This window comes from Calypte anna, chromosome 1 (genome assembly GCF_003957555.1).
Source record: "Calypte anna isolate BGI_N300 chromosome 1, bCalAnn1_v1.p, whole genome shotgun sequence".
Lineage (NCBI taxonomy): Eukaryota > Metazoa > Chordata > Aves > Apodiformes > Trochilidae > Calypte > Calypte anna.
This window is the reverse complement of record NC_044244.1, coordinates 67,923,950-67,941,482: the sequence shown is the minus strand read 5'-3', so window position 1 is coordinate 67,941,482 and position 17,533 is coordinate 67,923,950. Positions and strand designations below refer to the sequence as shown.

Below are 17,533 nucleotides of genomic sequence, written 5' to 3'. Positions count from 1 at the left end.
TCCATTGCCTTGTTTTTTGTTTTGTTCTTGATCTGTTTCTGCTCATAGGCTCAGGAACCAAAATTATTTCACAGCACAATGTTTTCAATCCTTTCTTTGTTTGTGGACTCACTTCCTCCCACATCTTCTCGCTCCACTCCCCTGCAATTTAAGCTCTTACTTAATGATCTTTACTCTACAAGATGATTTTATGGCCAGCTTAGAAGTAGCTCTTGGATGCAGGTTATAATATACCATCTCTCTCCAAAGGGAAACTTCAACCACGGCTCTTAACACAATTGGCTTAAAATGTACTGATGTGTAGTTAACTACTTGGAATTGTTGTTGTGATACAGAAATTAGTCCATCTTTTGATAGAGGATGATATTCTTTGAGGTAAACTATCAGGCTGCTTGGGAAAACGGGGTGATAGCCATTCACCTGCAATAAGGGTGGATAATGCATCTGCTGGAGCACTGCTGTCTGTGACTGTCTTAAGAGTAGAACACAGTGATGAAAGCAGCTTTTCACAGGCCCTTGAAAAGTATTCTGCCATTACACTTGGAATACTTCAGAGTTTATGGTTGTGCTGAAGTCCAGGAGTGTAAATGTCTTTTCAAAATTTTAGATCAAAAGAGAAAGGCTAGAGCATCAACAGGAAATAAAACATTTTTATTGAATATATGTGTAATATGTATGTTATTTTAACAACGATTGGAAAACTACTCTGGGAAGTCACTACACAAAGTGAAACAAAATATAAACCACCTCATCAAAAATGAAGGTAAAATACAGCTAAAGTTGTCAGCTCGCGGGCCACGAGCGATATGGCAGGATAAAACACCCCAAACATTTCTACAAGATACAGAGAAAACCCACACAGAGAAACACTCAAGCAGGCAGTAAATATACACAAAGGCAACTAGGATCTTTCTACAGCATCAGATTCTAATACTTCACACAGCTTTGTCAGAAAGGTACATGTGGCTTCTTTGAGGGTGAATGTGTCATCTTGGTCACACGGCAGGTTCAGTCTCTGAGAACCATCAGACCTTACAGACCAGCTCTACGGTGACGTTCAGTCTGGCAGTGTAGGCAGAGGAAACATTAAGAAAACCTTAACACAACGAGTCAGTCCTGGCAGTTTGAACCTGCAGCTACCCCAAATGAACAACTGGAAGCTGGAAACCATGAAGCTCTTATGCTGGAAAGCTGACTGTCTACTTCTTTTTGGTGGGGTTTGGTCCCTTAGGTTAAAGATTTTAAAGTATTCCAGCTTGATGCTTTGCATGTATGTGCCTGTTTCTATCAGAAAATGTCTCACTTGTGTTTTTTCCATGTTTCATGTAAAAAAGGAAGAAAATGGGTCTTGCTACTCATACCTTTGGAGGTGGGGATCAATCCAGACCATTTCTTTGCTGCTGCTTTTAAGCACAACTTACTGAAAACATAGGTGCTTAGCCATTACTGCCCTGACCCTGCAGGCTGTCACACCCATCCCAGAAGCATGGCCTTGAGGGAGGCTGTGATAATTTTGTTTTCAGTACACAGTTCCCCTATTACATTCATCTTTGTTCTTTGTTTTCAGTAATTTCTGCTAGGTACAACTGATATGAACATTACAGGTTAATTCTCATGCCTCCCTCCTAAAGGCAGAGTCTTTCCTCATTCCTGGGGCAGTTTGCATTGCTGAAAACCATGAACTCTTTAAAGCATTATCAATATATTCACAGCTTGGAAAGAGAAGCGAGGGGCCTCAAAGGATGGTCCATGAGATAGAAGTGATGCCCTAAATGAGTTGATGAGATGGCAGAAGCTGAGATGGCATGCTAGCTAGCTGTAGGGTGACTATCTACAGTAAAGCGGCGGAGGGGGAGGGAGGGTGGGAATGTAGAATATTGCACAGGGCTTGACAAAATGCTGCGTGGTCAACCCATTCAATGTAGCATCCTTGTCCCCTGCATAGCTCTCCAGTTCTAAATTGGTCCATAATAACTAGAACTGCTTGTGCTATGCATTCCTTCGGCAGTGCAGTAGAAGGGAATGGCAGTATTATTACAATATCACTACAGAATAAATTGATTGCTATCCACTGAGAAAACTACATTTCTAAGCACACACGGCAGTCACAGTGATACACAGAGCAGTCTTTCAAGACTCTTATGGAATGACTAATAGCTTCATAATAGTGCCATTTACTACATAATAACATTGAAAACATTTAAAAACTCCTCCTGAAACGAGCATCTAGTATACAGAAGAGGTTGTTTCAGTTTTCTAGAACTTGTTCTTTGTTTTCACTTTTTTTTTTCTTTTTTTTTTTTAAAGGACAAATTAAAACTTAAGTATAAATAGTATATAAAAGGTCACTAGCTGTTCTCTTTTGGCTTACATTGAAGTGCATTTAGAACTATGGCTAAATTTTGTCATCTTTTGATGGGATTACAATACTGTCCGTTTACCATGAAACTATTTTGTATAATAAACTCACACGGCTGTGTCTAAAAAATATTCTGCATTCCTTCTAATCTGAGTTAGTATAATAAAATATTTTGTTACAAAGTCTAATGTGCAAACTCATTATAATGTGAAATCGTGGATGGAATTCACAGTATGCAAATTTTGTATAAAGGTGATCACAGAGTGCTACTCTTGTTTGCGTGGCAGCATTTTGCTACTGCTGCGTCTCCCTCCCCTCCCTTTCCCCCCTTCCCTGCACAACCTCTGCAATGGTCTTAAGTTGGATGTTAGATGAAATCGTTGCCTTCTGTGGAACTGAACTGCTTCTTCAACTTTCAATCTAAAGCCATTTCAGTCTGTTATGTGTTTGCTTCGTAATATATACAGAAAAATTTGATCCTGGCTACGTCTCCTTGAGGTCAGCCACGGAGCTGCTCAGATCATGCTAAGTTGCCTGTGAAAGAAGTCTACCCAATTGGATTTGCCCCTCCAAGATTCACTGTGGACGTGTAACGTGTTATTAGGATGGTCCAGTTGAAAGCTCAGATTTAAGTTGTCCTTTAAGATGTCAGTGTAACACTACTAGTGCCTTACAAGTTGTATTTTTGTTTTCTGGAATGCAGACAATACTATAGTTACCCTATATTATCAGCTCTCCTATAGCTCAGTCAATTTACATAATTTAAAATAGAACATCTTATTAAAAACATCTAGATATACACAGATTAGGAAACGCTTACAACATACAAATACACAAACTAGAAATAAATTCTCAGCGTACTGGTGTATATATACAACTGTGTGATACAATAAATAATTTCTGTCATGCTCTATCTACACATCATATTGCTTAAAAGAAGAGTAGATCTGGGGGGGGCAGTGGTGAAATTAAGCGCCTTTAGAGGGCTCTCTACACTTAAATTTGTGCAAATTAAAATGGGAATTTAAAAGTACAGCTGATCTGTGTCAGGAACACATGGCTGGAAATGAAAGGACCCATATCACTGAGGTATTTACAGATACTGGCTAAAGAGCACTATGTGGGCAAATGCAGAAAGGCTTCTTCTTCTTTTTTTTTTTTTTCTTCTCCGTAATTTGATTTATTTTATTTTATTTTAATTTAACTTCACCTAATTTAATTTACTTCACTTCTTGACTGCCAGCATGGCATCCACCTCCTCCTCAGGCTGCAAGGTGTGCCACTGTGCGATGGGCCGCCGGGGGTTGGCCAGCATGTCTGACCAGTGCCGCAGCTCCGCGCCGGTGCTGTTGTAGCCCACAAACACCTTCCCGATGGCATCGTTCTTCCCTATCTTGTCATAGTCCAAAACAGTCACAACAACCTGCACTTTCTGCAATGAGAGAGAGAACGACAAGTGAGCAGGGCGTCAGGGGGAAGGTGGGCAGGGAGGAATCGTGGGACAGACAGTGACCGCGGAGACTCCATGAAGGGGGTGTCTGCCACAGAAGGTTCCTCCAGCAAGAAGCAAATTCAAATTTCTGTCTGTGCTTCCAAACGTAATTAAGTACACAATTTCCCTGTTACTTTGAAATTTGCCTCTTTTCATCAAAGAGCTTCCTGTGGCACGCAAGGTTCGTTTTCTTTTTCCCCTAAACAGATGAGAACCTATAAATTATTTTTTGTTGTTACTGAAGAATCAGACTGCTAAATATCTGTAAGGCTAAAAGTGAGATCTTAAGGTAATCAAGGTAAAAAGCAGTGCAACTTAACACATCATTATTCCTTAAGTAATAAGTAAAAATCAGGTAAAATTCAGATATGTCTTCACTCAAAGTTAACATTTGCAATGGCGCACTCTCTTCTGCTAATTGCATTTCTGCTTCTGAACAACTCTTACCCATCCATCCAGCATGCTACTTATCTATTTTCAGATAAATTCAGAAGACAGCCCTCAGAGTTGCTGTAAAAATACATGCAGATCAACTCATCTGTGTGAGTGTGTGTGCGTGCACACGCCTAAGTGTCTGTATAGCGTGCATAATATGTAAATGCACATTGGAATCAAAAAACTTCTCTGCATGCTCAGGGGAACTGGAAAGAAGTATAAACACCACCATCCCAGTGCTTTGACACTCCAGGATTGTCTGTGACCAAGCTGGTGTTGGAGTGCCACTTGTGCCATAGGAACAGTGACCTCTGGCAAACAAAGGTTAAGCTATTCCCACAAATTCTGCTGGATCCCATCTGTCACAGTGCACAGGCAATTTTCCATTCACTTCGACTCGGGCACACTGGGAGGTGACGTTCAAGCCAGGAATTTGCTTATGAATTTGCAGGGAAATGCCCACATTCCTCTCCAGCAGGTCATTAATATTTGTCAAAAGAACATAAACAGCTATTCCTTCAGTGAGGTGGTATTCTTCTCCAACAGCACCTAAGGTGTTAATGGCCTTGGGCTGATTTTGCTAAACTGTAAATGCTTCTCCTCAGGGAGCTTTATGTTTAAAAATGAACACACAGTTTCTTTCCTGATTCCTTCCTACCCCATGGCAAATGCACACAGTTTGTTGTTCCAGTGTGAGTTTCCTGAAGTGGGACAAGAAGTGCCCTGAAGCACATTTCTTCCAGAAAAATCTTTTATTCTCAAGCATCAGGTTTTTGAATTTAAGGCTTTAAATATACGCACAATCTGGATTTCTTATGAGAATGATTAATTTCAGTGCTTGTAATAGGATTATCTTTCAGAAGTAGCTGACTCTTTAAAGCATATCTGCAAGACCAGGCTCATGAGGTCCATTTTGTAGAGGCCATTCCCTGACAAGATTGCACAATTCACTGAGCCAGAGAATGGTAGAATTCCAATAGGCACTGAAGTATTTATATAGTTGCTGATGACAAAAGTGTACAACAAACTCAAGTCTCTCTCTCCCCAGAGCACTCACAATAAAAGGCAATATCCTGAAGCAAGTATTTCTAGATGCCAAAATTATGTTTCAGTGTTGCTGTTTGCAGTATACTCGCTTTTAATGATGATGGTTCCTCCCAAAATGAACATTTATGTGTTAGATGCATGGTACAATCACAGATATAAAAAGTAAGCATGAGAGTATTATTTTACAGTACAAAAAAAGGTTGCCTTCTAGAAGCTTGGAGGCAGTTACTATTTGATATATTGTTTTGGTGTTAACAAAAAGACAAGAGTGAACATTGCAAACAAAACACCTTTTTCCTTGCTCTATAAAGATGTAAGAACAGCTGGCTCAGATACTTAATTCTGAGATGATTTTCACTTCATGGTCTCTAGATTAAACCTAAAGAAATTTGCACATCTCTACCTTTGTTCGATATATTTAAAGGAGCAGTTGCACTACAAAACTCAAGAAAGTAGTAGAAAGCACTACCTCTGCTACTAAACACTTGGATTAGCAGTTTCCTCAGCATGGTTAAACATTCTTTGGACTAAAAGAGCCTGGAGATATTGCTATCCATGGAAGCAGTCTGTTTTGAATGTGGGAAAGTAACATTCTTGATCTGCACATAGCAGAAGGATTTGACTTCCTTGTGGTGTTCTCCTATTACTTTTCAAGACATCAGTTTCTTTCACTTCAGAGTCAGAATCCATATTCACTATTAAATTGTTGAAAATATTTGGAACATTTCAAATGGCTTATGTGTACTTCTACTGAGCTACATTCCCTCCATGATGTCCCTTTGTCTTCACTCTCCAGTCATCATGAAAGTAGGATAACCCTTATTTTTTGACTACAAAAGTTTGTTCTATGACCTCTACATGAATTAGCTCAAAGTCTGTGATTCTTACCGCAATAAGTCTGAAGAACATTTAAAATGTGTTTTGATAATGATGAAATCACTTCAGAAACCATAATGAAATAACTTCTAAATACAGTACTTAGTAACTAACTCCAAAGAATGTTGGCATATGACTAAAGTCCATAATCACAGATTTTAAATTGAGGTGCACTGAAATAAACAGCTATAAAGTCATTCTACCAAATGTATAAAAAGTGCAAAATATGAAATGATTACACTGCAATACTTTTTGAAGGGACTATATCTACTTTACAAAACTGATTTAAGATTAAAAGGCAAAATGGAGAAGTACCTACAGAATGCACCTAACCATGCCAAAGCTCAGATTTGAGAATCTGGAGGTGACCATTCCATTTCCTCAGTCCTGTCCCTCTTTGTAAATGAAGACATCTGATGCTTTAATTGCCAGAAAGGCTCGATTTGATTGATCTTTTTTTGCCTCTGGGTCTTTGGTTCTTGTTATGAGATTTTTTTTGCAAGCACACGGACCAACTTTCATGAAAATCAATGGGAACTGGACCCCACTGGATTTCCCACTTTTTCATTCCTTGTGTCGTGCTGTGGGGCATGAAGGAACTCTAGTCATGCATCCAAGTCACTATTCCTTGTGCCTCAAAATGTCTAGTTTTATTAGCTTTGTTGGTACCAAGTCAATAAAAGCCAAGCACACAGCTCTAGTTGAAATATAGTCCTTGCCTTCTGGGCTTCCTTCCAGTACATTTTGCTATCAAAATCCAAGACAAAGAATTTCCAGACCCATACCATACTCTCATCTAATGTCCTTGTGTCTCTATTGCCTGGCAACAGAATTTTCCCTGGCAATGTTTTCTGGCCCCAAATTTGGCCCAAGTTATTTAAGAACTACCTCCTACCTATACCTTTCTTAGAAGCCACAAAAGGGTGTACTCCCAGACTTTTCTAGTTATGGTCATTCAAACCAGGAGGCCCCTGAAAATGCAATTTTCACACTCAGTGCCACCCAGAAAAGCTATAGTATTGCTTAATATCCAAGGTCACAGAGCTCCCTGGGGAGGTTGGGAAACCCAACATGCTGGTTTTTATTCTTCTGAGCATGTTTAACCAATACATTTTGCCCTGCCAATGGATGCTCTAACAAGCAAACAAGAAGAACAAAATGGTTTAACACTAGTGGTAAAGACTTGGCAGAAATGGAGTAGGCATGTACCAACTCATCTTTATGTGGTTTATATTACCTAAATCAGACCAGAGACCAAAGGCTTTTCCTTTCCAATCAAGCCACCCAGCTATAATATGTTCTTATACTCTGTAGCCAGTCACAGAATTATCATGTATGGAAAAAGACCTCTAAGATCACCAACCATCAACCCAGAAAATACCCTCTGAGGCCACTAAAGCATGTCCTGAACTGCCAGTTCTATATGTTTTTTTCATACCTCTAAGGATGGTGACTTCTCCACTTCCCTGGGCAGCCTGTTTCAGTGCCATAATACTCGTTCAGTAAAGAAATTCTTCCTTATATCTAATCTGAACCTCTCCTGGTGCAGCTTAAGACCATTTTCTTTTGTTCTATTTTTAGTTACTTGGGCGAAGAGGCCAACGCTCACTTCACTTTTCAGGTAGTTGTAGAGAGTGATAAAATCTCCATGCAGCCTCCTCTTCTTTAGACTAAACAATCCCAATTCCTTCAGTTTCTACTCACAGGGCTTGTTCTCCAGACCCTTCACCAGCACTGTTGCCCTTCTCTAGACATGTTCCAGCACCTCAGTGTCCTTCTTGTAATCAGGGGCCCAGAACTGAACACAGTACTCAAGGTGAGGTCTCACCAGTCCTGAGTACAGAGGCACAATCACTTCCCTTCTCCTGCTGGCCACACTATTCCTGATATGAGACACTATTCCTGATATGAGCCAGGAAGCTGTTGGTCACCTTGGCCACCTGAGCACACTGCTGGCTCATATTCAGCTAGGTGTTGACCAAGTACTTTCCTGTCTGGCAGCTTTCTAGCCACACCTGCCCAAATCTGTAGTGTTGGGTGGTGTTGAAACCAAAATGCAAGAGCTGTCACTTGGCCTTGTCAAACCTCATACAACTGGCTCTCAGCCCATCAATCCAGCTTGTCCAGGTCCCTCTATAGAGCCTACCTACCTTCAAGCAGATCAAGACTCCCACCCAATTTGGTGTCATCTGCAAATCTGCTGAGGAAGCCGTCAATCTCCTCACATAGACAATTGATCAAAATTATTGACCAAGACCCCCCATAACTGAACACTGGGAGACACCACTGGTTGTCAACTGGATTTAAATCTCTTGACTACAACTCTCTGGGCTCAGCCATGCAGCCAGTTTTTTACCCAGTGAAGAGTACACCTGTCTGCCATGAGCTGCCAGCTTCTCTAGGGGAATGCTGTGGGAGACAGTGTCAAAAGCTTTACTTGAAGCCCAGGTAGACAATATCTGCAGCCTTTCCTTTGTCCACTAGGCTGGTCACCTGGTCATAGAAGGAGATCAGGCTGGTCAAGCAGGATCATTCCTGAGCTCATGCTGGCTGGGCCTGAGCACCTGGCTATCCTGCACTTGCATCATGAGCACACTCAATATTAACTGCTTTATCGTCTTCCTTGATACTGAGGTCAGCCTGACAGGCTTATAGTTCCCCAGATCCTCCTTTCAGCCTTTCCTGTAGATAGGCATCACACTGGTAACCCTCCAGTCATCTGGGACGTCCCCTGTTAACCAAGACTGTTGGCAGATTATGGAGATTGGCTTGGTGAGCTCCTCCTGCAGTTTCCTCAATACTGTTGGGTGGATCCTATCTGGTCCCATGGACTTGTGTGTGTCCAGGTGCCACAGCCAGTCCTTAACTGCTTCCTCCTGGATTAGGGGGGAGTTATGCTGTTCTCTGTGCTTATCTTCCAGTTCAGGGGGCTGAATACCCTGGGGGTAGCTGGTCTGACTGATAAAGACAGAGGCAAAGAAGGTATTAGGTATCTCAGCCTTTTGCTCAACCTTGGTTTTAGTGTTTCCCTACCCACCCCATATCTAACAAAGGATGGAGATTCTCCCTGGCTCTCTTTTTGTTCCTAATGTATTTGTAAAAACTTTTTCGTTGTCCCTTATGACAGTGACCAGATTGAGCTCCAGCTGGGCTTTTGCCTATCCAGTTTTCTCACTGTATGACCTAGCAAGATCCTATATTTGTCCTGGGATGCTTGCCCCTTCTTCTAAAGGTGGTGAACTCCCCTTTTTTCTCCCAAGCCACAGAAGAAGCCTGACTGTACAGTCAGGCTGCCTGTCTCTCCAACCAGTTTTCCTTAAGACAGCTTCCTCCTGTGCCTTTAAGATTTTCTTCTGGAAAAAAAATCCAGCCTTCCTGGACCTCTTAGTCCTACAAGACTGTCTCACAAATCATATACTTATTATTTATGCAATGATGTTGGACTCCCAACACAAGCTATAGGCAACTAGAGTACTTGCTTAAGATATTGAAGATAGGGGTTCAAATTCACTTAGGGGGGGGAGTGAATTGGATTGTATTTCCCACACACATCCTGAGATGGTTAAGAATACCTTCTCTCTTGTGAGGAAATGTTAGTTAACACAGAAGACATTAAATCTCACTCTGATGAGTGAGGGATGATTTACCTCCCAGTAGCCCAAAAGTAGGTAAATGAGTCTCTGGAAAAAAATTACTTGATACCTTGCCTTGGTATTTTCCACTGCTAACGCAATGTGTGCCAACTTCTGAAGCCCCTAATTTGGGACACTGAACTCTCCAGGAATAGCACCTGGACAACTGTTGGACCTCCTCTGAGGGGCCAAGAAAATAGGTGAAATACTATTGAGCCCCAAGGTTCTCAAATGTTTTTTTCCAAGGAGCACAGGAATCACTGAAAACAATAATGTGGCAATGATTCATGATGTGGCAAGTAACTGAAAAACAAATATTGAATTATGTGTTTTATTTAGGAGAGATGCTGCATTACTTTCAGCAAACAGGACCCATAAATGCATAGGGAACACAAATGTGACTGATGATGCCAATTTATTATTTCAAAGTGTTTGAGAAAAATTCCAATATATGTCTTTTCTTTTATCCCTGTACTTTTTTTTTGCTGGCACATTTCCTTGCTATCTCCATGTCTTTTTTTTCAGAATCCAATGCTGTTAACAGAAAATGTCAGTTATCCATTTTCCACTGATGAATTAAAGTTTCATAAGTACTGTGTTTCATCATTTCCCTCTTGAAGCAGTCACACTCATCTAATGTAGCACAGGGCTGGCACCTAGGTGCTAATGAAGGTATGCACATGTGATAATTAACAAGATTCCTGTTAAATATTTATAAGGGCTGAGAAATGGAATGCAGAGGGAAGACAAAACACTGTTTGACATTACCTGAATTTGCTCGAATGGTACTTCAAAGCTGAAAGATTCATTGTAGTAGGGATTCAGAGTGTTCTTTTTAATTGTAGTCTTTTTCTTCTTCAGCCTCTTACCATTCTGCATCAGATGGATCTTCACATAGGGATCTAAGTAATCAAGAGAAGGAGAGCTCAGAAGGCCAGTTCAGTGTGTTGTCTGCAGATTTTAATACCATGCATTTAAGAGCCAATTAAAAAAAATATTTAGCAACATTTTGTATTTAAATAAAGTCCTAATTTCCACTGTAGCAAAACTCCTGTACAATTGTAACGTGTTCCTGATGGAAAAAGGTACAAAACAATTATTGCATTATCCCCTTAACATCTCAAAGGAGAATCATAGAATCGACTGGGTTGGAAGGGACCTCAGAGATCACCAAGTCCAACCCTTGATCCACTACCATGCGGTTCCCAGACCATGATCTCTTCCAGTCTCTTTTTAAATATCTCCAGGGATGGAGAATCCACTACTTCCCTGGGCAGCCCATTCCAATGCTTGATCACTCTCTCCATAAAGAAATTCTTTCTAATATTCAACCTAAACTTCCCCTGGCACAACTTAAGACCGTGCCCTCTTGTCTTGCTGAGAGCTGCCTGGGAAAATTCCCACCAAATTTTGTTCCATAGCTCATTAACCATTCTGGAAATGTTTTTACTTTAACATTATTTATTCACTGTAAACATTTCTTAGCAATGAAGCTGCAGGTTGGTTTTCCCAAGAGCTGTGAGTGCTGCTCTGAAACAGCACCAGCAACTCTTCCCATTGCTCCTTGCAGGGCTGCACCACAGTTTCCCTGTTCTCTGAACTCAGTGTCCCTGCCTTTGGCAGACAGACAGATTGCATGGCAAGAAGGGACTTACCCCTTAAATACTGGTCCTTTACCCTAGTACTATGTCCAGCCAAAGTAAGGTGCAGGCCACAGCATTATTATAAATTACAAATTGTCTTTGCTACTCTCTATTGAATTCCCATTGTTACTTTGTACAACTTCTGGTGGCCAGTTGACAATTGACTTGGTACCTAATTAGGTATTCCTTGCATAAGCAAAACTCTCATGGATGTTAATGCCATGAAGTGGCATTGGTTATTCAGTGGTTATTTCAATATTTCAGTAGAAATTTTGCCCTTTTAAAGGAATAGTGTTATCAGTCTTTACATAGTTACAAGAGCCTTGTTCCTACCTAATTAATGAACAAGCAGGTCTTCCCTGGTGGTGTTAATTAGCAGTACCTTCACTGAGCTCAGATATTTTTCTGTATAAGCCTACCATGAAGCACTTCATGTATATCCTTTACAACAGCCTCTACTGTTACCAAAATCTGGTTAAGCACCTTTCCTTGGCTTTAGGTATCTGAACTGTGATATAGTTCAAGGCAAGCCCTCCCTCTAGAGAACTTGTAGGACCTATACGAAGTGCCGATGAGCCACAAGTCATCTGTGACATAAATCAGGAAAACCTGAATGCAAAATATCACAGGAAAGGGCTTCTCCTTTCCCTACTGAGAAGAGGCTGGGGCTACAGAAGAAGAACGACAAATGAACACAGAAATTAAATATTATCACTATAAGCAAACCCTACTTTATGACTCTGCGATGAAATTCACGCTTAGATTGTCTGAGAAGAGTAATTTCATTCTGCTACAGTCAATATATGACTTACTGTGGAGGACCTAGGAGTCTGGGAAAGTTAAGTTACTGGAGTGACCTGGCCACAGTCTACAATACCTCTGAAGGGAGTCTAATTTTGGTAATGGACTCTTCAAGACAGCAGACAAAGGTATAACACAACCCAATGACTGTAAGAAAGACCTAGACAAAATCTGACTTTGAAATAGTCACACAATTTAGTAGTAAGAATACTGAAACAGCTGAAGTAGCTCCTCAGTGTTTGTGGTCAATTCTCTGTTACAGAACATTAAGGTTCTTCTTCCCTAAAATAGATTCAAGCTCAAATAGAAATTAAATCTGTGTAGGTTTACACTCAAGGCTCAGCAGGGGATCGCAGGGTTCCTTCTTTCCTAGTTTCAGAGGAAAGTATTAAAAAGCTTACTTATCACAAAACCACTGCAAATCACGATGGTGTGTCCAGCTCAAGTAAGTGGATGGGCCATTAAAGATATTAAGAGTTTCTCCTCATCCACTTCCTATTCCTTGAAGTATCCTGCTCTTAGCTAGTTCTCCCCTCTCTTCATTCTCCTGTGTCTCATACATCACCTCCTCCACAAGTGCATTATCTTCAGTTACACTCTCCCATATCCCATGAGATGATCCCCAGCTCCCTCAATTCTCCAGTAATCTCTTTGCTTGTGATCTGCACAGACAACCTGATACCTAAGCACAGACTTTCTTGTGACTTTGGGAATAAATCTGTGAAAAAGACAGATGCTGTTCTAATGTAAAAGAAGACAAACTGCTTGGAGTCAATTACTAGAAGAAGGGAGGATAATCAAAAGAAAAGAGGAACTCTTGGAAGTACCAGTCTCCAGTGATTTTTCTAAGATAGAGTTTAATGCTAATGGAAACATCTTTTCTTGCTACTTGCAACATAACCTCAGTGCTGGCACCATTATTCATGCTGAGTAATACTTTAATATGTAAATAGTATCACTGAATAAGTGAGATTTGTAAGGATGACAGAACTAATACTACAGCTCATCAATGACAAATTGCCTGTTAAGTGAACAGCCTGGGCATAAAGGGTAGAATTGTTCTTACCAAGTAGAAATGTCTACATCTGAAGCCAGTGAAAATAAGCAAGTATTTCTCTTTATGTTGTCCGGATCGTTATCTCATTCCAAAGTAAATATCTGCCTTTGATCAAATAAATTGCACCCTAAAATATTTATTTATCTCCATGAATACAACACACTACTTGCTTTCATGTAAACAGTTACACTGAAGAGATTTCAAGTTACAAGAGTTGTATATCGCTCTGTTTTCCCCTCCAGTTTTATTCCCTTAAAGCAAATAGGGATTTAGGTCCACATTACATCCACAGGTATCTGTGAGGGATGGATGTCCCTCTGCTAAAAGGGATGGAATGGCTGCGTGTCCTTTCCTTAATAATAGCATTGCTAAGCAATGCGTGGGATTAAATAAAATTCTGCTATTTATTCCCTCATTAACGTTCTAGCCATTAATGTTAAAAAAGATGTAAAACTCACACCTAATTGTGCAGTGTAGCTTTTAAAACAGCATCTTAAGGGACACTTGCTGAACAGCTTTAAAAACACTGGGGGACTAGCTGACACATTCTGTTTTCCTGAAGTCTGCAGTAAGATGCCAGTACATTATTTGAAGGGTAACAAATGGTATGTAAAAACAGATAAAGGCTTCTGGAGTCATTTGGACTGTGAGGCATAGAGATATAATTAGAACCCTCTTAAAATAATGACTAGTTCATCATCCTTGTGTTGTAGAGAAGATGCATTTCATTATTAGAAGTTTTTAAAAAGCAAATTTACAGCTGAAAGGAAGTATTTCAGCTCAAAAGAGGAAAATCATGGCTAATGGCAATAATAGAGGAAAAAGTGGAACTTGGGAATAACTGTTTGTGAGTGAATTTTAAGAGCAAAAACTTACTATAGGGATCAGTAGCTAAGGAAAATAATTTTCCATGTAGATAGGAGAGAATTCAGCACAAGAATTTCCAACTGTATGGATCTTTAGCAAAAAAGTGTCAACATAGTACTCAACTTAGGATGGTTTGACTACAATGGTTTAATCTGAATGCAAACATAAGGACCGTGCTGATCTTTGATAAATATTTGTAAGGCTTCTGTAATCTAATGAAAATATAAAAGCAAGTGCCTAGAAGGTTGACAAATTTTAAAAATGCCTCAGGGATACCACTGGACTTGATTGGGTGTGCAATTACAGTCTCAAACCTACATGCAGGGTGAGACTAACAGTTTAAACAAACAAACAAAAAATCTCACACATACCTGTGCACTGGGATCAGGGAAAACCCTCTACAAGCCCTGAGTAAGCCTAACATCACTAATAGGAAAAAAAATTGAGCCAGAAAAAAACCAGTCATAGATGCAGCTGAATAAAGTTTCTTATGACAAAACCCGCTCCCAACTGCAGTAAGATGATGTTCTCAATTCAAATGCAGAAACTGAGAAAAAATATAGTGTCAGAATTGCCTCCAGCTGTATTTTTTTTTTTTTTTTTTTGTTTTAAAAATGTTCAGGATAACTTGGTGCTAATTAGCACATTCTTTTCCCCATCAGAAGAAAATTTATGCCAAACCCATGCCAAAGCACACATCACTGACATTTAGAGCAAAGGTGTCAGCAGACAGTTCCATTCGAGGAATAAGAACAAATTCCTGAAGAGCTCAGCAACCGATCCAATAACAGAAGAAAATTAGGTTTGGAAATATAGCCTTATAAATGGCTCTGAAAACACAGATAGGACAAGGGTAACTTGCAGGGTGGATTGTTTAGTTCCATGATAAAGATCCATGCTAGGCATTATGGAATCACTCTCATCTTGCAAACAGTGAAGTGTGGAAAGCTGAGGAAAGGCCAAGCTGGAGCCAGAGCAGAGGCAGTGCTAGGTTCAATATTGCACACATACCCTCTTCCTTTTCCACCCAAACACCCTTCAGACAAAGCTTTTTTGTCTTTCAGGAGTGATAGCAGGAAGAAGAGCAATTTTGTGCAGCAATTTTTTGGTACAGAGACCGTGACAGGGATGAAGCATCAGCAGTACCTGCATGCTTGCCTCTGCTTTGCTGTGGAAAGCAGCAGGGCTCTGAGAGCAGAGGAAAACAGAACAAGTTTTCCTGGGAGTTCATATTGATTTGCTAATTTTTGCCAAGGATGATGGGACATGCTCCCTCCGTGGGCATATAAACACTTCTCTCCTGGGAGAGGGATGATTCACATGATGCCTGTGGTGTCTGGGTCATGGATAATTTGCCCGGAGTTTTTCTTCTGGTTATTCACGTATGGATGACAAGGGATAATTGAAGTCTCTAAAATAATGAGTTTAGAGTGATATTGTGCCTGGATTGTATAAAATAGTATTTTTCAGGTGAATTGAAAGCTTCAAATGGGAAGGAAAGCCAGAAGGGGGAAATGTGTTATCTGAGGAAGAAACAATATATGGTATGATTACTAAGATGGAGTAAAAGTACTATGACACATTCTAGATTACATAAAAGTAATAGTTTATTTTCACTTACACAAGCTGTTGGGCCTTCTACCTTCCTCCATAAATGAGCAAATTAAATTTGGAACATTATTTTTAAGGAGCAGCTGATGTCTCTAGGGAAATACTGGAAAATTTTCTCACGAGAAACAATTTTCTTGGTAGAAAACACAGGGTTTGTGGGTTTTTCTTTTCACATTTCCCTGAAAACAGGCTTTTTGATTTTTTATTTAAAGTTTATTTGCTACATAATCTCCAGTCCTCAGCTAATATTTGTATTTTGCTACTTGAAACCTCATCATAGTTTCCATAATCCCACTGGACTGTAGATTAGTTGATGTTACAGGCCAAATCTTTAGCTGTAGCCTGTATTTGACCAACATACAAGGAAAAGGTGGGTAGCAAAAGTATATCCTGTAGATTACTGTGTAGCACCTATGCTAGACCCCAGCTAAACACTTTTGAAAATAACTTTAATAAGAAGCCTGAAGATTGAGCAGTGCACCTGGGAGATTCTTCCTGCACCACCCAGTAGCTGAGTGGCCATGAATGGAGTTGAGAAATAGAAAGCAGCCCAGGTGGGCTGCCAGAGTGGCCCTGACAGCTGTAAATGGTTTAGTTAAAAAGAGTCACATTACACTTGCTAACATCTGCCTGTGCCCCACGGGTGGATTGCTCCAGATGCAGGGCACGCACACACAGGGAGTGCACTGCCCATCATGCCCTTTCTTCCTCCAGTTGTATGCCCCAGTGTGACAAGTTAGATGATTCTGGATTAAATATTTCCATCAGCACTGTTAATAGAAGATGCTCTAAGACCAGATAATTGAGAAAGAAAAACATCCTCCACTTCATGTTCAATAACATTAGACAGATTCTCACTGGAGTCCAATAATCCTACATGTATAATGGGGAAGAAGGTGCTGGAGCATAAGAACTAATAATTGTCTGCCTATATAAAAAGTTAAATGAAAAGTGTAGCAAAGCAGTCTCAAAATAACACTTCTCTGTTGTGTAGTTAGATGAACAAGTTGCTGTTGAAATGCTGAATTCAGGCAATTGGAGCTTTGGGAAGAAGGAGGTGCTGTAAAACCATCAGGGAGCCAACAATTCCCTCATTCGAGAATCCCAAACTGAGGGTGCTGAACATGTAAAGCTTACACTGGAGACAGAAATGTTCACAGTGGCCTAAGGGCAATTCAGCCAGTATTTGAATCTGCAAATCTACCCACAGTGCTTCCAATTGGAACACAGCAAAAATTGTTACAGCACCAGATGGGGAAAGTGATAGAAACCAAACCAAACCAAAAAACCCACAAAGAAACCAAAACTCTTATTTTAAAAATGTCACATATTAGTGCTTACAAGCTTATGATTAAGTTTACTGCCAGAGCAAGGATTGTGGATCAGTCTTGCATCCAAGCAGTTTGCTTCAGTGGTTACCCACAGGCAAAATAATGAAGTGCAGAAAATATGGATTGAACCAACAGGAAAAAGTACCTTGAATTTAGGCTATGGATAAGCACAAATACTCCTGTGGAAAAGAAATGCCACTCAACCAAGCATTTTGTAAATGTCATTGCAACGAAACTAGGAGCATTAAAGCAGTAAACCTTGCTCCCTTGTATTTGCACCAAAAGGGGAGGAAATGACTGCTCATGAAGCTTGAATTTAGTCAGGAGGGGAAAACCTGGCATGACATTTTAAAACCTTAACAGACTGGAGAAGGGCACCTGC

The 17,533-nt window shown here is 40.2% G+C and overlaps 1 protein-coding gene across 1 annotated transcript in view; it reads right to left on the bottom strand.

Annotated features, from left to right (window-relative positions):
* Positions 1-630: 630 nt before the first annotated feature.
* The window catches only part of SYT1 (synaptotagmin 1), a 252,111-nt gene continuing 235,208 nt past the window's right edge, over positions 631-17,533 (bottom strand). The window contains exons 9-10 of the mRNA XM_008502538.2: positions 10,610-10,743; positions 631-3,791 (exon numbers count right to left, since the gene is read on the bottom strand). Of these exons, the coding sequence (XP_008500760.1) occupies positions 3,585-3,791; positions 10,610-10,743 (341 nt within the window). The 3' untranslated portion in view covers positions 631-3,584. The remainder of the gene's footprint in view (positions 3,792-10,609; positions 10,744-17,533) is intronic.